Consider the following 24456-nt stretch of genomic DNA (forward strand, 5'->3'; position numbering starts at 1 on the left):
AAACATTTTGAATCATTTGCATGTTTGCATGAGGTTAACCATTTGCTGGTTCAGGAAAGGGACAGTAGAATTTATTTTGTGCAAGAGGGGCAGAAAAGTGGACACCAGGAACGCCCAAACAGTACTTTGGCAAAGGGCAGGATTGGAGATTGCTGGATGATGACGAAAGACAACTTTAAGTTCCACAGTATATTGTGACTGCTATGAGACCAGACATGGTGTTGTATATGTGAGTGCATTGTTTACTTAATTGAGTTAATGATCCCCTTTGAAGATGCAATTGAGGAAGTCTAAAAACAAAACGCAGCACAATTGGCTCTGACAAAAGCTGGCTAGCGAACCAAATGCTGTGTTTTGGTTCTGTGACCACCAAGCTACAAATGGCTTAGCCCGGACAGTCACAGATTTTTTTCCATCCTTGAAATGACCATATACCATAAAAAATGAATTTGAAGATGTTAGCAAAATTAGTCATCTCTTAATTCCTGAATACTGTTATTTTCAATGTTCCGTAATACTTACCTACAAATAGCAGAATTTGAAGAAAGAACAGTTTCAACATTATTATCTGCGCAACACAGTACTAATAAACTTAGCATGCTAACCGGACTCCTAATAATACCACTTGTACCAAATAGGCAATGAGTCACTTTAGTGAAAACAGCAAGGGTGCCCCAAAACATAAGCCCACAGGGTCGGAAAGGAGGCCCCAAGATATAACCCACAGGGTCGGAAAGGAGGCCCCAAGACATAAGCCCACAGGGCTATAATTTTATCTTCAAAGGCAAGAATAAATAACAGTGACACGAGTTCATACATAGATAAATCGAACACCCAGTTTGTTTCGAACTACAAAGCTTCAATTAATTTCCTGAGTGCTAGATAGTATTTATAGCACACCCCAAGTAAGCATGGCTTTCCTGTAGTTAGTAGCAATCATGATTTCCCCCTGTATGTTTTCTCCCCTTTTAATTAGATTTTTAAACTATGCCCAAGCTTTGCATCTACTCATTTCTGATGTTTTTAAAACGTGGCTTCAGAGAATGTTCAGAGAACATTACAGGTTATGGCATCAGCTAGATCAAAAGCTTGAATGCTTAAATGAAGTCCTACCGGGGTCTCTTTGACTTTGCTTAGTTAGTGTAACATCTAAAGATCAATCAATGTTGATGCAGAGTAATAGTAGCTTAGACATCTTTCGATCAAATGAATGTGTTTATACTACCTGTAGCCTATAGCCTCCTAGCCTGGCCATTACCAGCCTGTGACTCCATTTCATTCCGTCTTTCAGTCTGGGCCAACCCAATGCATTTTGGTTTCCGAGATGGGCGGGTGCTTATCTTGAGGTTTAAAATCATTGGAGTTCCCTTAACCAATCAGCAACGTTTAGTAAGCATTCGGTAGATTAAACTCTTCCCAAAGCCAGTTGGGAGAAGAGCTACGACGTCCTTTCCAATCATAAAACTTACAAGAAAATACTCTTGTTCTCCTTTTAATTTTCTGATGTTCTCGAGAGTTGAGACAACTTTTCCGATAGCTTTTCGTGTCTTTTCCTCCAAGGCGAGTTTTGCGTCACAGCTCTGAACTGTTCGCTGATTGGTCCTGCAAAATTTTGAGTTCTGGAGACGATAGTCAATGGGGTTGGGCCAGACTGAGTATGAGCTTGAAATCAATTCAGGCGGAAATACGTAGGCTGGTGTCACCAGGCTAATAGCCTCCACCCTTTTGGCCAAACTTTTGGTTTACTTCTTTGAAGGAAGAGGAAGTAGGGGTGGGCTGTGCACCCAAAATGTTGGAGTGGGGAGTAGAACTGTTCCCTGAAAAACGACTTACCCTTAAAAAAAGCCTCATCCAAAAGCATGTACACAGACCAAGGTTTCGAATCACTGAAGTTATGTTCGTCATGAATACATTTGGAGGCAACTTTGACCAATAAATACATTCTATAGTGTAAGCATTTACCTTAAAGAATACAATTAAAGAAGACAGTCACTCGCTCACACAAACTACATCACATTCCAACATGATGTTAACAAAGTAGACCATTTATTTTCAGGCTAATCAAATGAGTAACTTTAGTGCAAACACAAACTGTATATTTGGGGCAATAGTGTCTTCTGCATGGAGCTAAGGGCCCTCACATGCTGAAGTGCTCACTGACAGAAGGTTTCTCCACCCATGATCCAAAGCCCTTCAGAGCCAGGTATGACTTGAAAACACTCTTGGCCTCCTGATAGGGTTTTGCCATCATCTACAACCAGATAGAAAAAATTAGTTACAAAACAATGGTTAGAGGTGAACAATGCAAGCACTGTAATGGAATAATGTAAAATAATATTTTGCTACACAGATGCCAACCCTGCCACCTGCAATAACAAGGGTTTGACTTTGCTACCACCTGTTGGATTGAGCGGTAAATAGCATCTGAAAAAGCGTGGGGCAGCAATTCTAAAAGTAGGCCTATTTGTTTGAGATTGGTGTTTACACATGTGTGGCTTGTGTAGAGTACAAAACAGACCTTACATAACCAGTGTGTGCATATTTGAGAAGGCAATATATTTGGAAATACTGTCCGATTTGAATGGGGTATTTATTCATGTATATTTTGTCATCACTCGATCTTGAGAGATGTCTTCAAGTACCGTTAATGTTCCAAACATGAAACATTCTAATGTGTGCACCCAGTCTCAGAGAGTTACTAGCCAGACTAGCAGTAGCTACTGAAAGAATGCCATGGATCCAGCAAAGCGTAAAGCTAAACGAAAATATGAAGATGAACACCGGACCTGAATGGGAGTAATTATTTGCGGAACGAAATGGAACCCCCCTCTTGCTTAATATGCCAGACGTCACTGTCGCATTTTAAAGCCTCAAACTTGGAGTGCATTCTCTCCACACACAATGCTAACATAGCCCAGGAGTTACTGTACATTATGCATATTACAAATGAGCCACTGACATTCAGACTAACATTTGGACAGGACAACTTATTTATTGTATAATTCAGATAGCAGTTGCCCCTTGGTAAACATTAGGCTACACATCGTATGGTCTCGTCACATCATCAGATAGAGATTTGACATAGGACAACAACACAAAAATTACCCAAAAATCATCATTGAAAATCTGACGGAAATACAGAAGAAAATAAGAATATATGCATTTAATTGAATCGTTTAATAGTTTCTATAGTGTAAGATAAGCATATCATTTTGTTGTAGATTGCTACTGTTTCTCCCACAAAAAAATAGCTACCATGATAGAGATAAGTTTGCCCTTTCAGGTGTATATATACAGTGGGGAAAATAAGTATTTGAACCCCTTGCGATTTCACAAGTTTGGCCACTTGCAAAGAAATGTGTGATCTATAATTGTAATGGTAGGTGTATATTAACAGTGAGAAACAGAATATCAACAAAAAAATCCAGAAAAATGCATTTTATAACATTTATGACTTTATTTGCATTTGATGCAAAAAATAAGTATTTGAACCCCCAAAACTGACTGACAAAAATGACTTAGTACTTGGTGGAATAACCCTTATTGGCAAGCACAGACGTCAGACGTTTCTTGTAGTTGGTCACCAGGTTTACAAACATCTCAGGAGGGATTTTGGTCCACTCCTCTTTCCAGATCCTCTCCAAATCTTTAAGGTTGTGTTTTCAATGGGAGGGAACGAGGGAATGAGGTTCAAGCCCAATATTCCACGTTACATGGCCCCATCCATAGTCCCCTTGATGCGGTGGAGTCGTCCTGTACCCTTGGCAGAGAAACAGCCCCAAAGCATAATGTTTCCACCGCCATGCTTGATGGTGGGTATGATGTACCTTGGGGTCATATTCAGCATCCCCCCCCCTGTCAAACACGGCAAGTCGAGTTGATGCCAAAGAGCTTGATTTTGGTATCATCTGACCACATTCTGTCTCCCAATCCTCCCTAGAATCATTCAAGTGTGCAATGGTAAACTTCAGATGGCCCTGTACATGCGCTTCCTTGAGCAGGGGGACCTTGCGAGTGCTGCAGTACTTCAAAAAATGACGGCGTGGTGTGTTGCCAATGGTTTTCTTGTTGACTCTGGTCCCAGCTGCCTTGAGATCATTCACAAGCTCCCCCTGTGTAGTTCTGGGGTTATTCTGCACCTTCTGAAAGATCACTGATTCCGCACGAGGGGATATCTTGCATGGAGCCCCAGACCTAGAGCGGGTGACATTTGTTTGGTGTTGCTTCCATTTATGAATAATCGCACCAATAGTTATCTGCTTCTCACCAAGCTGCTTGCCGGTGGTTTTTTAGCCCATTCCAGCCTTGTGCAGGTCTACAATCTTATCTCTGACGTCCTTGGACAGCTCTTTGGTCTTGCCCATATGGTGGTGAGGTTGAAGGTGTGAAGTATGATTCTTTGGACAGGTTTCTTTTATACAGGTCATCAGTTGAGATCAGGTATACCTTGTTAGACCTAATGAGGACTAATCTGTGTGCTTTTTGGGCACATAACTGGTCATTGGGAGCCAGGATTATTGCTGTTTGCTTGGGGGTTCAAATACTTATTTTTTGCATCAAATGCAAATAAAGTCATAAATCTTATAAAATGCAGTTCTCTGGATTTTTTTGTTGATATTCTGTTTCTCACTGTTAAAATACACCTACCATTACAATTCTAGATCACACATTTCTTTGCAAGTGGCCAAACTTGCGAAGTCGGCAGGGGTTCAAATACTTATTTTCCCCACTGTATATATATAATAGATTATTGTGTCTGCTGACACCTGCTGCATTTGAGCAGTGACAATAGGGGTGCAACGGATCATCATTGATCCGTGATCCGTTCGGATTATCTATTTCGGTTCGGCACACGCATGATCCGCAGATTGATTTATGAAAAAATAAAATGTGCGCATGTTCAGTCCACACACAGCCGTAACCATTCCTGCTAGTTCCAGGGACAGAGCTACTTAACACGCTCTGGGTAAAAGTCTGCAACAGTTCCCTTTTCAATAAGCAAACAGTCCTATGGCTCGTTGTGATTTATTGTCCTCAGCGTACAACATGTAGAACAGTGGGCATGGAAAATAAAAGTAGGCTAGACTTCGGTGACTACTGTAACGATAACTGCTGCCTCTAGTGCTACGTCTGTTTCCATATACTCGCGCTGCCACACAAACCTGTCGCCTAGGTTACCACACAGACGTAACACGTAGCTGACATGAGATTGCTAACATAAAGAAAAACCTGCAACACAGCGTGGTCATGGCGAGCAGAGGAACAGAAGAACTTGAACGCCCCACATTTAAATCCCCTGTTTGGGAGCATTTTGGCTTCCCTGTCAAATTGAATGCAGAAGGAAAGAGGTTGGTGGATCAGTGGCGGTTCTACAGGGAGGCCTGGGGTGGCCCGTGCCCCCGTAGACATGTCCTTGGCCACCCCTGTGGCCACCCCGTGCTGACCAAATAAAACAAAATATGAATTTATTATGATTTTACACCAAGCGCCATAAGCGGTACTAATGCGACGCAACGTTCCACACGGGTAAATTAAAACAGCGCACTGTAGTTTGCCATGTGTGGTGCTTGTTGGAGAGAGGAGCTACGATTTAAATGTTTAGCTCGCTCCCTGTCATTAATGGATTGCTGGGTCTTAAACTTAAGCTGGTAGTCTGCCTGTGCCTGTAGTGGTAACCATAGTGATGATATACAACTGTCTACCGGCTGAGCTGGTGATTTTTCTGCCACATGAAGGCAGAGAAGATTTTTTTCAAAAACCAAAAGATGGAAATATCCTATGCCTGTTGACTTTCCCAGATGTTACATGAATACACAGACATCCCAAGTCTCCCTGAAGTTCCGGGAGTCTCCCGCATATTGATAACGACTCCTTGATGCCCGCAAATTACTTAAAATCTCCCGGAATCTAGAGCGAGCGAGCCAGACCGCGCACACGAGACAGACGTGATCCAAACCGCGTTAGCGTCTGTGTAGCGCGCTCACGACAGAGAGGAAGAGGGACCTAGAGACTGTGCGTGTGTGAGGCAGTGTGCGTGTGTGCCTCAGGAGCATCCTGATTTACCTGTTTCGGTAAGTCAACAAATGAATTTTCAGTGTGGGCGGGCTTTTATCTCTTCTTCCGAACGAATTAATCAATAATGAAATTAATCAGTTCAGTGTATCTAGGAACAGGGCACAGGGAGAGTGCCCCCCAAAAAGAAAATTTAAGACATTTTACAACAGACTATACAAAGGTGTACGTACCCCTGTCTTATAAAAGTAAACCACAATTACAGTCTTGCACACTGTACTATCTGTAACAGTGATTTCAGCATTGCCCATGGTGGGTTAAATGACTGTAAAAGACTTGTTCATTTTGTATGGCCCTACCTCTCTTGCACTCATTCTTATAATGTTAAGTTAAGTTATACATGTTTATATGTTTTTAAAGTAATATAAGTTTATAATCTTTAAATATCATTTGTTGCAGGTTTTTTATGTGCCCCCCAGGTTAAACCCTGGCCCCTCCTTGGCCCCCCTAGTAAAAATGGTCTAGAACCGCCACTGTGGTGGATAAAACCGTGACGGTGTGTAGCACAAGAAAGCCATACAACAGTGGAAACACATCGAGCATGGCCACGCATTTACAGCGACATCACCCCGGTGTTTCACTGACAGGAGTGAAACCGAAAGCGGCTCAACAACCGCTCATCACCGCGGCATTTAAGCAGCCCCTTCCTCCACATGTTTATTTGTCTTGTGTATTTTTTTATTTTTTTTTTGCTGATCCGAAAAATGATCCGATCCGTGACTCTGATCCGAGGAACGATCCGAACCGTGAGTTTTTTGATCCGTTGCACCCCTAAGTGACAACGGTAGATAAGTGACATTTGTGGTGTAGAGGCAATGCTAACTAACGACAGAAAGACGCCATTGAATTGCATTCCTTTGGTAAGTAAACCGCTACTGCACCTGCAGTTGAGGTAATGAATTGTTTTCAGCCGTTGGAGCACTATAACGGGACATAAGTGCTAACTAGTACGTACTATCCGGCCGCCCGCCCACCCGCCCGACTATCCGACCCGACAGTTTGAGTACTTTAATGGCACCTTTAGGGGAGCAGAGTTGAGAATGAGACCAATATTAAATACAAAGCACATACTGTACCTTAGCCTCCCTGTAGGAGGCAGCACACATCAGATCTTCTCTCTGTGCTTCTTTGGCCACCAAGTTGAAGCGACTCAACATGGCTGCTTTGCACAGACGGCTGGCCAGGGCCGGCCCACTCTTGAAGGGAGATCTACCAGAACACACATGATGACTGGTCATTACCTTGTGCACAACTACAGTGAATCATCAGTGACACAGTAAATACACATTGTTTATTACCATTAAATACTTCTGTATTTATGATTACCGATGTGATCTCTCTTCTAACACTGGTTGACTAGGGCAGCCAACTTTGCAGATGGATACATTTCATTATTCTGTGGACACTGGTGAAGTCGCGTTGTCAGTTGCAAAAACCATCATAGGAAGGCAGTGAGTCAGGAAGTTGGAAAAAGAACATTTTTATTCAAATCAATTTGGTTAATATGACACGATTATCCGACGTTAGCAGAATATTTTTAAAGAGGAAAAAGTCTTGAGAGAGAGAGGGCATTTGGGTATAACTTGGCTAGGTTCAGGCACTTTTGTGGTTTTGACATGCTATGATATTTTAAAGGAATGTAAGCAACTTTTATTTCAGATTTATTTGTAGGAATTATGAAGTTTAAATATGATAACATGTAAGTAGTATGCATGTCATATTTTTTGTCATACATTTTTTTTTGTTAACTTATACTGGAATATGTGGAAAAACATGTGCCGAGCCAGAGTAACCAGCGGTTCTCATTGCCCCATATGTTGCATATGTGTAGGGCCATAGCTGGTGTTCTACAGTCACAGGAAGTGATGCGTAGGGCCAGAGCTGGTGTTCTAGTCACAGGAAGAGGCTGCCCCCTGGAGGATAGCAACAGCAGATCTGGACATATTGAAGCAGCTTTTAGCTATGCTGCTCAGCTCTGGAACCAACTTGCCATCAGATATGCTCCAACTGAAGACTTCAAATCTAGACTTGTTAAATGATTGAATGTACTGTACTTTTTAAATGTATTTATCTTTTCAAAGTTCTTTTAGATTCCTTTCTAATCCTTTATTTTTCTATATTATTTTATAATGCACTTTACTGGTTTAATCTCTTATATTTCTATGTTCTTTTATCTGCTCATTAGTGAAGCACTTTGAATTATCAATACGTATGAATTGGGCTAGATAAATAAACTTGCCTTGCTTAAAGAGTAGACCTTTGTGCCATTGAAGCCTATAGCAGCCTCGAGAACAATACGGTAACGTTTTGAAATATGGCACACAGATTGGGGGCAGCCTCCTGATTCTTTTCACCCAGTTTCATGTCTACGCCACGAATACCATTGCGCCACCAATGGGTTGAATTTGAAAGTGCATTTACGAGTGGAACCTTTGAACCGTATGCTCCATTATCAAAACCGAGGTACCATTGGACTTCTTGGACAAAGCAGGGTTTAACGCATCCAATGATATCAGTGTTCCCCATATGAAATTTTATTTTAAAGTTTTTCTTTTATTTCACAGGCCACCAACAACTATCTATGCCAGTTTTGGGGAAGAGTGGACAATCTTTAGGCCAAGCCAAACAAAAAGTTATCAGATTGGGTTTCGATTTTTTGAAACCATTTGTCTGTTAAAGCTAAACAAATAGGAAGTCCGGTAATATCTTAGCAATTGTTTGATGTAGACACAAAACTTGGTTTGCGTCCTGAGACTACCCAAAAAATACATGACATCATTCGACCACTGGGGGGCACTTTTGTTGTGTTGACCTTATTAGGTTTCCTCCGTCAGGACTTCAGCAAATCCTCATTGTTTTGGCGAACAAAGATGTAGATTATATTTGTGTAACGTGGCTGGAAAGTTGCAAATTTCGTCAATAGAATGAATTCCTCCTGCACACTTTTGTATACTTTCTCAAGTATAGGTTTGTTTTTTCATTTCATTTATGCAATCAAAAATGCCTGTAAAAACTAAAACCTAAGAACTTAAGTTTAAGTCTTGGTTAATGTGTCCAACGTGGATGGAGGTTTTTTATCTATGTTCAAGGTGAAACTTTTTTTGTGGGGGGGGGGGGGGGGGGGGGGGGAATCCCGTATTGCAGCTAGAGGATTAACCAAGATGATTTGTTAATGGATATGAAGTTCTACCTGGAAAGCAGGCTTTTAGCTAGGCATGCGTCCGTGCGTCTTTTGGACGCACTGTTCTAAAATAATAAGAAATTGGACGCACTAGTTTAAAGCAGACGCCCTACAGACGCCTTACGTTTTTCCATCCTGTTTTCAGTCAGGCAAACTTTTTTAAACGTGTTCACAATAACTCTCAACATTGTTCAAACGTTAATGAGCCTATTCACGTTGTAACACGTAAAACAACAGTCTGATACCGCTATCGGGGTGGGCGAACGTGCAGCTCGGGAGCCGCATGCGGCTCTATGCCGGCTGACGTGCGGCTCGGCTCCAGCTCGAGTGCTCACTGACTTTTCTCTTGGTGTACAGAATTTTCATATTGTAAAATAAACATCTAAAATGCATATTTTGCACGCAATATATTTGGAAATACAGACAAAAAGTTGTCCGATTTGAATGGAGTATTTATTCATGTATATTTTGTCATCACGTGATCTTGAGAGATGTCTTCAAGTAACGTTAATGTTCCAAACATGAAACATTCTAATGTGTGCACCCAGTCAGAGAGGTACTAGCCAGACTAGCAGTAGCTACTGAAAGAATGCCATGGATCCAGCAAAGCGTAAAGCTAAACGAAAATATGAAGATGAACACCGGACCTGAATGGGAGTAATTATTTGCGGAACGAAATGGAACCCCCCTCTTGCTTAATATGCCAGACGTCACTGTCGCATTTTAAAGCCTCAAACTTGGAGTGCATTCTCTCCACACACAATGCTAACATAGCCCAGGAGTTCCTAAAGGCACAAAGCTGGGCATGTACATACTTTCAATTGAAACGTCAGTCAGAGAAACAGACTCGGCTTTTTTTGGAAATTTACGAAGTACTCTGAAACGGTCACGTTGGCATTGTATCATTTGTCATGGAATATTGCTTGAGCAAAAAAAGTCATATAGTGAGGGAGAGTTTGAAAATTGAACAGAGGATATCTGACATTAACTATAATGAGCACCTATCTCAGCAGATGTCTTCAATATGTTTATTTTTGTGCCATATTTTAATTTTAATAATAATTTAATATTTTTACATTTGTTAATTTCTCTACCTAAAACCCACTAGAGGACACTATTTAAAAGGTTATTTTCAAAAAATAGGAGGCAACTGCTGTGATTAGGCTCTTCTCCAGGCACAGTCTGTTTCTCTGCTTTGTTTTGATCACAGTCATTGCAGAGAAGGAGTCCTCACATAAATATGTGGAGGCAAAGGGTAGTAGCTGCTCCTAAGCTTTCTCTCCCAGGTCAGGGTGCTCCTGCTTCACACATATCCAAAAAAAAATCTCAGCAGATGTCTTCAATATGTTTATGCCATATAATAAATCTAAATGTGTTAATTTCTCTTCCTAAAACCCACTAGAAGACACTATTTAAAAGGTTATTTTCAAAAAAATCTTATGGGGGACCATGCCCCCAGACCCCCCTAGTTTTGCTGGGTCACTGGGGCTTCGCCGCGTTAGGTTCAATTACAAAATGGACCCCCCTTAAAAAAATTCTAGCTAAAAGCCTGCTGGAAAGTAATTAATTTGGCCTCAGACAATTATAAAAACTTACTCCTCCACAGTCTTGCCTTCTAGCCCATTGACCACTTCCAGGGAGACATCCCCTTGACTCCAGTTTATGCTGAGAGTGCGTTGAGCAGAGGCCACACCAGCAGGTGTTATGTTGGTTACCAAACTGATGTGAGGTCGGTGGACACAGTAATACATTGGCAGCTTGGTGGTAACGCCATCCACACGCTGGTTCACAGCTATCTCCATGCCCCGAGTGTTGCTGCAACTCTCATCTCCTAAGAGAAACAGAGACAAAGCGTATGAAAAAGGAGGCTAACACGTAGTTAGCAAGTTATGCGTTCTTACAATAACTTAAATAGTGTCAAAGAAGTTTGGTCATTATTAACTTGACAACTTTACATTACTTAACATGAAGTGATGCTATTTCATCAAGACTTTCATGGACTGATCTCAAACTTGGCATGTATCCTAACCACAATGGCATCTGGGTACGTAAGAACTTTTTGTTGAAAACAGGCTACCCACAGTGACAATTTCCTTGAACAGGACCAGTAACATGTAAAACATGAGGCCGATATTCAGCAACTAATTTAGAGAGCTGGTCATTTAACTGGAGGTTGAGGTTTGCGCTGCTGAATTATATTGAGTTGTACCGACACGTGTTTCTATTATGTTGACTATTAGTGACTGCTGTGCATAGGGCAGCTGACAACAAGGGACAATCTACGTGACTGATTGGAAAGACAGCTGGTTGGAGAAAACAGACCCCGCCTTTGGGTTAGCCAAAGGCTAGATGGCCAGGGGCCTCAACTAATCATTTAATCAAAAATATAAATCAACAGAATAATTGATTATCAAAATAGTTGCTAGTTACAGCCCTAATTGATTGCCAGCTTATTTACCCGTAATTAAACCAACGAATATTCCAAAACACTGTTAACAAACCACTCTGACAGCACGCCTGAGCAGTGACTCAGTTAAAAATACATCTGTGAACTTGCCTATAAGAATGCTGCTGACATAAACAGGCTCCATGAAGTGACTAAGGAGAGCTCCTTGGAAGCCCAGAACCTGCCACTGGGTGATCTTGTCTGTGGTAGACATACTGACCACCTTGGAGGCAATCTGCTCAACTGTGGAAGAGAAGACAGAGAAGACCTTCCCCTCAATGGTTACATGGAGGCTGATCTGATTGTTTACCTCCCACGCAGACATCGATAGTGGATTCAGGCGCCTGTGAAAAGAATTAAAATAAATATATTTCTGATGCAATTGTCAATATCCTCAAAACAGCTATAGTTGACATTACAATCAAGACCTCCATAACCACAGTGGAACACATTTCCCCCAGTCTTCAGATAGCGAAAAATAGTTGAAAATGACTGTTGGTGTTATAAAAAAAATCAAGGGGATTTACAAGTGCGTTGGGATCTGAGCGGCCCCCTTGGGAAGCTGGTTCATGTACAGATGCAGTTTGACATCACTCTTGAGGCTGAGCAGCTTGGTCTTCTCATCTTGTTGGAAAATGGACTTCTCTTGCAGATGGTTGTTTTTGCTGAAGAAGAGCAGAAGGTGCCTATAGAGATACCTGGTAAAGAATCCAAACAGTTCTGTTAGATAGCTTGTGTAGTACCCTACATTTTTTTTCATGTTGATATTTGAGCTAAAAAAAAATAAACGTCACCCTTCCTTCCGTGCTCCTGAAGCACGTGTCATTTTCACAGTACTGTCAAACCAATATACTGTGGTATCGTCTTATCATGACTTATTATTTCTATAAAGGAGCATCTGGTGGTTTGATATATCTATGAACGCAGGTGGTATATTCATTCTAAAGGAGAACGCCACGACCGTAAAACAATAAGCAGTATTTGGGCTAGGTGACAGGTGGAGAGCATGAGGTGAAGGGCCGAACATGGTTGACATATTGGTCTGGAAGCACCAATAGGTAAGGGATAATGTATTGTCCGGAGGTCATTCTCCAAAAATAATTCCCGACGGGGTGAACAACACCCCGACGCGCAGCGGAGGGTGTTGTTTCGTCCTGAAGGGAATTATTTTTGGAGAATGACCGACTTTCATGAGTCCCGTTTAGAAAAAAATTGTTCTTCAAGCAAATAGAACTTTGAAGTTTCAGGTGTTGCATAGCAACCCATTACTTGCTGACTTCAAATTACCATGAGTCTGTTCATTAAAATGATCGGACTTCTGGCGGAATGATATGAAAGAGGTGAATTAGAAGCACAAAACCCGTTGCCAATGACAGCGGTCATTATCTTTTCGCAGTGGTCTGTTAGCAGGAATTAATGTATGGGTATGACGTAGGGATGGCCCATTCAAATCAACGGTACTTTTTGGAACATTCTGAAGAGCCGTTTAATAAAAGGAGGTAATATACCAAACAGAGAACAGTGAAATAACTATATGACATGACAGTTAAACTAGATCATCCATGTGTAAACTGGAGGAGTTCTAAAGGTTTCTGGTTAGTATTTTATTGCTAACATCACCAGCAAAACTAGCCTGCCAACTGTAACTTGTTATGATAACCAAGGGTTTGAACTAGGGATGCACCTATACCGATACCAGTATCGGGTATCGGGTCGATACTTCGTTAAAATACTCGTACTCGTTTTAAATTACCGATACCAAAAACCGATACCCAGTGTTGCGTCTTAACGCGTGTGTTTTCTTCTCCTCTACTGTCTATGCCTGCCAGGTGTGAGAGCGCCGAGTTGCATAGAGGCCGAGAGCGGTATTGCAGACAGATAAGTTGAGGTTGAACTTGCAGTTTAAATTAATTCATTAACAGCTTGGATACGATGTGTGGAGGTGGCTTGCGTAACCAAACGGTTTCGCTAGAGATTTTAAACTTAACACGTACGACCTCCAGTAAAGGTAAGTGCTATCTTCGGCTATTTTATGTTTTGCAGTTAACTTAGAACTGCTGTTACATAGGCAAAGTGTAGGGGCTAGCCTACTGTCTTTAGCGACGCTGCGCCTAAAACATATTATTGCCATTTGCTACGGTTGATTGACGGGGACGGGAATGTATTTGTTTTCTCCTCTTTTACCCGGACGCATTTAGGTCTTGAAAGGAGGACATGTGAGGGTAAAAGAGGACTTCTGCCTTGTCTTGTGTTTCAGGAATCTTGTTGACTTGCTTGTTTGTCATAAACACCCGCTAGCAAGTAGCCGCTAGCAAGACATCCCGTTAGCGATGTTAGCAAGGTTGTTTTAACACTCTTGGACATTGATGCTAGTATTACGTTTTTTTTTCTTCGTTTTTCCGCCTGATGCTAATATTAAGTGCTCTTGCGTTAACTTATTTGCAATGTTATTGTGATAGCTATGTTGGCTAGGTTGCAAAGTGTCAAACCTCAGGCAAGTGTCAATTTGGCTGCAAGAACGTAGCCCAGTTCATTGTCAACATTAAACTCTAGTAAGAAATCCCTATACCGTTTTGCTGTCTTAACGGCGATTTGGACTCATTTTAAGATAAATTATGACAGGAGTAAGGCACAGTGTAAGATCTGCACTGTTACAGTGTCGAGGGGCGGAAAGGAAAGTACTTCGTTTGACACAAGCAATTTGATTAAACATCTGAAGACGCAACATAGTGCTAAGCACACAAAGTTCACTCATGCCAGTGGCGCAGGAGACCAAAGCAACCAATCTTTACTGACGTCTTTCAAAAGAAAAAAACGCGCACGCACACAGACAGAGAGAGAGAGAGAGAAGGGGAGGAAGAGAGTTGTTGATCCTTTTGTAACTGAACTGTGCTCATGTTCTTATTCAGGATAGTTCTGTTCACTTTTTGTTAAGCAGACTGTGTTGTTAACTCTGCAGCAAATTAAATTGCCATCTGTCTATATTTATATTTTGTCTAATGTGATGATATTGACTTTTTTTTTTTTGTTTAAACCAGAAAGCTCTGTTTATTTTTGGCTTGGGATAGCCTTCTGTTAATGTTGTACTATAGGCTTGACATAACCTGTAGAGGATAAAATAAAATCTTTCATGGAAACCAAATCTTGGAAGTATCGGTACTCGGTATCGGCATCGGTATCGGCAAGTACACAAATAAAAATACTCGTACTCGTATCGGTTTGTAAAAAAGTGGTATCGGTGCATCCCTAGTTTGAACCGGTTCACGGAACGAAAACCAGAAACTTTTGATGTTTTGCTAGGAACAAAAACGAAACCAGAAACTTTAAAAAAAAAAATGTGTTCCGGATCAGAATCGTTTACCTAAAATAATGGTAACCGGTTAATAACGTAATTTTTTCGTTCTTTCACAAGATTCCTAAATGCAATATGATTGGTGATGTTCACTTCCGGTCGTTCACTTAGATAGAGAACCCTGCCTGCGCGCCGACAGTTAGTAGCCTTATCGGATCAAATCTATGCACAAGCTGTAGCCACCAGTCTCTCAAACTCAATCTTAAGAAGAGGTAAATATTGTACCAAGTATCTCACACATGTTTGTTTTTAAATAGGAATTCTATAGGCTACGAATTTCCAATGCATTGTTGTAAAAATCTGCAGGGTCAAGTTAATGAAATTATAGCTAAGTTGGACAGTTAGCATTGGCAGTAGACTACCTGGCTATTGCCCAGCATAACCTACCCTAGTTTGTTAAATCTTTATTTAAAACGTAGGCTAATACGGTAGTTCTCATATTTGGCATTTTAACTTTTTTGTTCAGATGGGAAGATATTGCGAGAATCCTATACGGCAGCATTATTCATTTGACCCCGCGACTAACAAATCCAAATGCAACATTGAGGGATGTATGTAGATACAGTTGTAGTTTTGTAATATTTGTATTGTCTCTGTTGACAAAAAAAAAACCCTGACGAGGTTTGGCCAAATGCTGTTATGTTTTGTTTGCCCAATAAACAACATAGCATACATTTTCCTTGTCTTAACTCATGTATAATATTTACAAAATGTCAGAATTAGAGTTAAGCCGCTTACATAATGTAGCCTAGGGCTGGGCGGTATTACGGTATATACCGTGCAACGGTAGAAATGTGTCTACCGGGAGAGATTTGGCTATACCGTTTCAACCGCGGTATACTCTTATTTTAAATGACCGGACTACTAGCGGAAAGATATGAATGCGCTCTATGCACAAACCCCGTTGCCAATGACAGCGGAAAATCATAACATTACAGACGTGCAAACGTTGGGGTGGCCCATTCAAATCAACTAAACTTTTTGGAATATATATATATATGCAACGTGCTAACGTCGCCGGCCAATTGGTGAGTTGAAGACTGTCCTGTAAACAAACGCTAGTAAGCGATGTATTTAAGTTAACTATCTAGAGCTGGGGTGGCGAACCCGCGGCTCGCGAGCCGCATGCGGCTCTTTGCCAGCTGACCTGCGGCTCGGCTCCAGCTCCAGTGCTCACTGACTTTTCTCTTGGTTTACAAATTTTCATATGGTAAAATAATCTAAAATGCATATGCTTACATTTGGCAATACAGACAAAAAGTAGGCAAATTTGAATGTAATATTTATTCATGAATATTTTTGGCATGGAGCGAGATGACTAAGTAATGTTAATGTCCCAAAACACGAAAGATTCAAACAATTGTTGTCTTGGTAACACGTCTCCCACCCCTCCCTCCCGCTACGCTGCTCTGTTTACATGCGCGCGGTCAGCTGATAACTGTCACTTGTCTGAGGTCTTACTGTACAGATTCAGAGTGTTACTAGCATTAACTACTGCCAGAATCGCCATGGATCGAGGAAAGCAAACAAATAAAAGAAAATATGAAGATGAACGTCGGACTTTCTTGACTGAATGGGAGGAACTTTATTTTTTTGTGGAGCGAAACGGAAAACCTTTATGTTTGATATGCCAGACGGCGCTGTCACATTTCAAAGCCTCAAACTTGGAGCGGCATTTGTCAACACACCATGCTAACCTAGCCAAGGAGTATCCTAAGGGCACAGAGCTACGAAAGAAAAAAGTGAGTAATTTGAAACATCAGTCAGTCAAACAGACTCAGTTATTTCGGAAATTCACAAAGCACTCCGAAACAGTAACGTTGGCCTCATATAAGGTAGCGTGGAATATTGTTCGAGCGAAAAAATCGTACAGCGATGGGGAGTTTGTGAAGACTTGTGTCCGAGATGTCGTTGCTATCCTTAACCCTGACAACGAAGGATTAAAGCAGTCTGTGTCAGACCTGCAGCTGTCACGGCACACCGTCGAACAGAGGATATCTGACATAAACACGGCAATTGAAACAGAGTTATGTACCGATCTTAAAAACTGCCGGTATTTCAGCTTGGCTCTGGATGAGTCTTGCGGCATTCAAGACAAGCCACAGTTGGCAATATTTGTGCGATCTGTGTCAGAAGACTGCGTGGTTAAGGAAGAGTTGCTTGACATTTTGCCATTGAAAGACAGGACCCGTGGCATCGATCTCAAAGAGACTCTTATGACGGTTGTGGAAAAAGCGGAATTGTCACTCTCAAAACTGACAGCGATAACAACAGACGGCGCACCAGCTATGTTGGGGGCTGTAAATGGCCTCATAGGCCTGTGCAAGAGTGATGATCGTTTTCCAGATTTTTGGACATTCCATTGCATCATTCACCAAGAGCACCCGGTGTCCAAAAAACTGAACATGGACCATGTTTGCATACCTGTACTGGAGATCGTGAATTTTATTCGCACACATGCTCTGAATCAATACAATTATTATTCTCTGTCACCTCTTCTCTATGGCTCTTATGTTATCTTTAACCATTTCATGCCATTGATGGTCTGGTAACAGCAGTGGTGTAATGTAACAAAGTATTTCTACTTCCTTACTGTTAAGTAGATTTTTACTTAGGCTATCTGTACCTTACTTAAGTAAAAAGAAATTTGACTTCTGCTCCATTACATTTTGCAAATTTTATCTATAATTTCTCCTCCAATACATTTCTACAACATGTGTCGTTACTGGTAACATTTTATGAACACAGTTTCGCCAAAATATTGGGTGCACAGCAGTATTGCGTTGCCTTCTTAGAAGTTTAAACCTTTCAGTTCGCTCTATCAGCACCAGTTATAGCAAGCGCGCGTTTGGCAGCCTCCTTTGCATATGTAGCCTAAACATTAAACATGGATCCAGCCAGCCTCGACTGAGCCTTCTGAATTAAGCCACCCTTGGCCCTATTCAAAATAATTGTTCGAGTTTAGTGGCCCGAAGAATGACTCGTGGAGATTTCAGTGCATTTCCTGTCTGCCTCAAAGTAAGGAGTTGCTGGCTTTCACAAAATCGCCTTCAAATTTGAAGAACATTGTCGAGGTAAGCGGAGTTCTTGCTATGCTAAGTTAATATGCCGGACTTTTGCATATTATGCATAATTTGGTTACAGATATGATATTTTACTATTATTTAGCGAAATGCATATTGACATCAAAATAACACGATTGTACCTTCATTATTTATTTAACGTAAGATAGAGCTGGTAGGTTAGCTATGTCAAGCTAGGTCAAGCAAGCTTGCTAGCTCGATGTCATCGTCTGCTTGGTGGTGGTGCTCTCCGCCGGTCTCGTGGTCAGTGGCTTGTCTTTCACAAGGGATGAAGATGATTTGACTTTGTTGTCCAGGGTTTGCACCCTTTTGGAGTAGAAGAGCAGCCTGGTTTAATTACTGTAATGCAGCATATTCTGCCGTACAGTGATGTCACATGAAACATATTTCCTTTTTTCACCATTAACTTTTGTCTGCCTGGCAAATGGTTAAATTCAATTCTCATTTAAAATTCCTTCAATTTCAATTTTCCTTTCTTAAATATGCATATTTTTGTAACTGGTCTTTGCCAGGCATTCAAACTTTGTACCTAGTTTTGATATTTTTCTTATATTGCAATCAACAGGGCATAATGCTTTGCATTGAATAGTTTTGCAATCAAATATCTTTCATTTTGCATTCAAATAGCTACAGAAAAGCAAGCCTTAAAATACTGATAGCAATTTGACAAATGTTTTTTCCTCCTTAACTTTTGGCTGCCTGGCAAATGATTTAAATTCTCATTTCCCTCAAAATTAATGTATTACCAATTTCCTTTGGTTGCCTGGCATGCACACTTTGTGCCTAGTCTTGGGTAACCATTGTGTCCTCCATATACAGTACTGCTATTGACAGAGCACAATGTTTTGAACAGTTTTTCAATAAAATAAATTATTTATAGATATAACATGTTGTCTTAATTGGTTTTGGCTAAATGGTATTAACTTTTCAGATAATCCCTGGTAGATAACTTGTCATCTGCAGAATTGTAAAGTGTGAACCTTATTGCAGAGGGTAAGCACAATAAGTACATCAACCTTTCCAATAAACACATTATTTTTCAAAATAGCCCAGCCTAGACATTGAGAGACAACCCATTGTGTGAAAACTTTTAAAACTGAACGTAAATTTAAAAGTAAGTATTTATGACTTTTACTTAAATAGGATTGTTGATGTAGTTCTTGTACTTTAACTGAAGTAAATTCACTGTGTATTTGTACTTATTTATATATTTATTTGTACCAAGTAAGGTACTTAAGTACTGAGCTTCACTGGGTAACGGTGTGGCTCTTCGAAATGGTGTTGGGTTTGTTGTGGCTCTTTGAGCTGGACTGGTTAGCCACCCCTGATCTAGAGTCTAAGTAACATGGAGACAAAACGTATTAGAACTCCACGTAGTTCATTAACCATTGAAAACAAAAACGAAATCGGTTGAGAAATGTAAACGCTAATGTGCTTTTTATCCAGAAAAACCGCAGCTCCATCGTTTACTAGCGTTTGTTTAGAGGTCAGTCTTCACCTCACCAATATGCCGGTGACGTTAGCATGTTGCACCAATGGGCTGAAGCGGTCAATGGGGCGTATGTGTAATGGCCAACTTCTTAATTTTCTGATTTTTATATGTGGCCATATAAGAAAAAAAAAGTCTCATCATTATTGCGTATACATATGAAAACATTGAAAAGAAAGTTTTTTAACACTTGATGTATCTTCTGTAAGAACATAAAAGAACCACTGAAAGCCACTGGATTAAATGCCACTACATGCACTTTGTTTTAATCTTACTATTTATAGATTCAATTGAAACGTTCAGTACAAAGTAGGCCTATACTGGCCACTATTGCTTAGGCCAATAGCTTATTGAGGCAGTATTGTTTTTGCAACTTAGTGTTCATAAGGGTCAATAAATAAATGATCATACTGTATTGCCTATGTCTGTGGCAGAGGCGATTTCTCTAAGACTGCAAGGGAAGCTCAGCTTCCCCTAAAATGTCGAAAATTAAATTGTCAAATATGTACTGTTGTGTTAACATTTCATTGACTACAAATGCGTTAGAATACGTTCATGTCGAAGACGAGTTCGATCAGAATCTTATCCAAGACTGACTCGATTTTGTTAACTTGTCATACATTCCCGTAATGTCAATGCATTTGTCCGTAGAAGCCGAGCGTCCATTCACTTGAATGAGACTGCATGGAACAGTTTTTTTCATTGCCTCGAAACTCGACGGTCATTGGATAAATGCCAAGATTTGTCCCGCCCCCCGACGCTCAGCGTCTCTGGGGGTGGATGGAGCAGTGGGCTGGCCTGGGCTAGCCTGGACGCTGGGCTTCCGCGTGATGATTGGAGGATCAGTCGAAAGGCTGAATCACTTTTTGATTGACAGCTATTTTGAGATATACACAGTCACTTGATTCATCGCATCCCATCGCGGATTTTGCAAGTGAAGTCTTACGACAAACTGCAAACCATTTCTTGATATTTGCTTGGCGAAATTGCTTCCATTATTCATTTCTACACTGTAAATAAAACACATTCATCGTATTTCCTTGTTTCAGTTTAACATATTTTCCACATTTCGAGTTCGAGTTTAATATCGTTTAGTTAGTTCGTTCATTCATACTGTTGGCTAGGTCGGAGTGAACTAGCCAGCTAGTAAGGTGCACACGATGGAGAGGAGAAACTTAGCACAAGTGCTGTGACAAGGAAAATGCATTTAGCACAAACACATTTAGCAACTGCTGAAAGGTCCTCTTTTTCACAAACTCAAAACTGGTCACGCTACGTATAATATACCTTGATATATACCGTAACCGTGATATAAAACTACAAACACCGTGATAGAAGATTTTGGCCGTATCGCCCACCCCTAATGTAGCCTATAGTGCTTTTTTAATGTTTAATGACAGGATAGAGACATATAAGATTATTTTAAAGTCCTAATAATCATCCTACTTATTTGAATGTCCTGCAGCTGACATGGAACGCTATTAACCGGTTCAGGAACTTTATTTTTTTGTTCTAACCGGTTCAGGAACGTCAATTTTAGGGTTGAAACGATAACCGGAAACGTTAAAATACTGTTTCTGTTCGGAACGAACCAATTGGGAAAAAATTCTGGTTCAAAGCCCTGATGGTAACAAAAGACAGTCTTAACTGCATTATTGGCGCCCCCAATTCAACAATTACTTGTATGCCATTCTTATGAAACTTCTGTTTGGTTAATAATATTTCAATCCAAGGTTTGTTAAAAAGTACCTCAGTAAGGATCGACGTGCTGTTACAACTGCATGGGAATCATGCAGGATTCGCCCATTTGGTGTAATGCTTTCTTTTGTGTTGTAACTGCCAGTCCCTATGGCCACCACTTCATGGCCTGAAGCTGAAATGAAAGAAATGAAAATAGATTTCATGTGTATTCACCATTTTTCATTTGAATGTCATATTGGTCACCCTTAAAATAAGCAATAGTGCACTTGCGGCTTTTTAATCCAACACCTTTAAAGTTGAAATATTGAAGGCAGTAGAATATTCAGACAGAACATGGTGACAAAAAATGCAAATAATTCTTTTCCATCATTTAAATATATTTCACCCTTGTAAAGTATAGTCTAGCACTTACTGGTAAAGGAACTACTTGTTAGCTAAAAAGCACGATCAAAACAAAAATAGAACAACCAGCTAAGTAAAGCTTTCCATGAACAGGTCTTGAAAGAGGCGAGGTCTGAAATGCATTTCTGAATAGGAAAATGATGAAAAATAAAACTGACAAAACTGCAACTCAGAAATATATACATTTAAGGCTACAACTCAATGATTTCACTGTGTCTCAGCCAACTTACATGATTGAGTCACAAACGCTGCCATTGTGTTTCAGCCAACTAACATGATTGGGTCAGAAACGCTGCCATTGTGTTCCAGCCAACTTACATGATTGGGTCACAAACGCTGCCATTGTGTTTCAGCCAACTTACATGATTGAGTCACAAACGCTGCCATTGTGTTCCAGCCAACTAACATGATTGGGTCAGAAACGCTGCCATTGTGTTCCAGCCAACTTACATGATTGGGTCACAAACGCTGCCACTGTGTTCCCACACCCAGAAAGCTCAGGGCACATGCTCAGCAACTTTGTGAACGATTCCTTAACAGCATTCAAAATTTGCTCCTCCAAAGGATTGTTCTTCCTCTCTAAAAACAAAAGATGTGGAATATTTTAATACTAATTGATGCTTGGTTTTACATACACAACTTCTTGGACTAATTTGGGCCTTTTTTCAAATTGAAAAGACTTGCCATGGACCAATATCCCTGAATGTGGCTCTGAAGAGGAAGGTTCCCTCACAGGTAAGGGGGGAGGTCCTGGTATTCGCACTACTAATAAACAAAGAATTTCCACCAATTAAGACGTTGAAGGTAATTCATCTCATGAAGAGGAAAATCCGATGAGCCTTTAAATGAATCCTTACCACCACCATGAAATGCTCCTTGGTTTTCTAATACGGGGATGAGGTCCTGTAAAGCAAGCTGAGCCGCCTTGGCCTTGGCCTCCTTCTTATTCACCCCCATGCCCGTCTTGTACTCCACTCCATCAATCACAGCACAGTATGCAAAATATAAAGTTGTGACATTACCTGATGTAAAAACACACAGAAAATACACAAATTTGACTGAAGATGTATACACAACAAAGAAATGATAAAATCTTGACAGAAAACCATTGCCTCAAGCCCTCCCCTTAACTAATGACCGAAGAACAGTTGTCTTTCATTACATCTACCATGACACGTTACAGTCATTTGACAACTATGAACCACGGTTTAATTTCTTAAAATCTTCAAAGTGATCACAATTAGCGTTCATTCCCACACAGAACCTCAACACTGAATAAGCCTGAACCCCCTTACAGCAAGAACAAGGCCGACAGGGGTAAGGAGAAAACTCTGAAACTGGCCGGGAAGAGATCGAAAAAGAAAGAGGGAGCAATTGTGCACAAAAAGCTTCTCAGCCATCCCATAATATACAATTAGAAACCTTTCCCTCATCAGTGCTGGAGCTAGGGACAGATCCATATTAGAAACCTTTCCCTCATCAGTGCTGGAGCTAGGGACAGATCCATATTAGAAACCTCTCCCTCATCAGTGCTGGAGCTAGGGACAGATCCATATTAGGAACCTCTCCCTCATCAGTGCTGGAGCTAGGGACAGATCCATATTAGAAACCTCTCCCTCATCAGTGCTGGAGCTAGGGACAGATCCATATTAGAAACCTTTCCCTCATCAGTGCTGGAGCTAGGGACAGATCCATATTAGAAACCTCTCCCTCATCAGTGCTGGAGCTAGGGACAGATCCATATAAGAAACCTTTCCCTCATCAGTGCTGGAGCTAGGGACAGATCCATATTAGAAACCTCTCCCTCATCAGTGCTGGAGCTAGGGACAGATCCATATTAGAAACCTTTCCCTCATCAGTGCTGGAGCTAGGGACAGATCCATATTAGAAACCTCTCCCTCATCAGTGCTGGAGCTAGGGACAGATCCATATTAGAAACCTCTCCCTCATCAGTGCTGGAGCTAGGGACAGATCCATATTTGGTTGCAAAAGCACAAGCACATAATAAGCAGAAATACCTGTGGTGACGGTTTCTTTCAAGTCCAGCTGGAAACCGAGTACTTGTGACAGCTGGTGTAATGCAGACACAGAATGAGTTTGTCCACTTTTATATCTCTGCATTAGCTCGTCAATCCCAACCTTTGGCCTTCCCCCTGGACAAAAAACAAAGGCTAGGATCATTTCAGTTTTGGGACATCAAGACTGTAAGGCTTTATGAGATTAGACACCTCACATTATGGACTCACATTGGTCTCTTCCCGAATCCTCAGAGGTGACATTAGCAAACGAAGTGACTTTCTTGTGTCCTGTCTGGCCACCAACATTCTTTTTTAAAATGTGGGCAAAACTTGAAGCTCTGGATACAGGATTTGGTCCACTTCGACTCATTGCGACAAGGCTCTAAACAGGAAACAATTCAAGACAAATTATGTCTAATAATCATAAACACAGGTGATCTCACCGCCTAGACTAATACTGAAAAAAATAACCTTAATTCAAAGCCTGATAGCATAATTGTAAGACTGATAGCGTTGACTTTTGCAGATGAATAAACTCTGACTAAGCTTATCTTGCTACAGCCACTACTGCTAAGGGGGTTGGAAAATGCAGTGCCAGGTAGGGGTTGCAGAGTGGCCAGAAACATAACCATTCAGAGATCCAGCCTTTAACATACCCATATTTGTGCTCTCTTCATTTTAAAATGGCCAATTGTGCATTTTGTAGACATGT

At 40.9% G+C, this 24456-nt stretch overlaps 1 protein-coding gene across 1 annotated transcript; it reads right to left on the reverse strand.

The window, feature by feature from the left end:
- Positions 1–2137: 2137 nt before the first annotated feature.
- Positions 2138–24114, reverse strand: adad1 (adenosine deaminase domain containing 1 (testis-specific); the record flags this gene model as incomplete). The annotated part of the gene is made up of 11 exons (XM_080841024.1): positions 2138–2251; positions 7143–7281; positions 10850–11084; positions 11811–12043; positions 12227–12397; positions 21373–21496; positions 22177–22305; positions 22411–22491; positions 22584–22748; positions 23745–23879; positions 23973–24114. 11 exons carry the CDS (start codon positions 24112–24114, stop codon positions 2138–2140), a joined length of 1668 nt encoding a protein of 555 aa, XP_080697150.1.
- Positions 24115–24456: the final 342 nt, after the last annotated feature.

The sequence above is a fragment of the Sprattus sprattus genome (assembly GCF_963457725.1).
Source record: "Sprattus sprattus genome assembly, chromosome: 6".
In the NCBI taxonomy this organism is placed as follows: domain Eukaryota; kingdom Metazoa; phylum Chordata; class Actinopteri; order Clupeiformes; family Clupeidae; genus Sprattus; species Sprattus sprattus.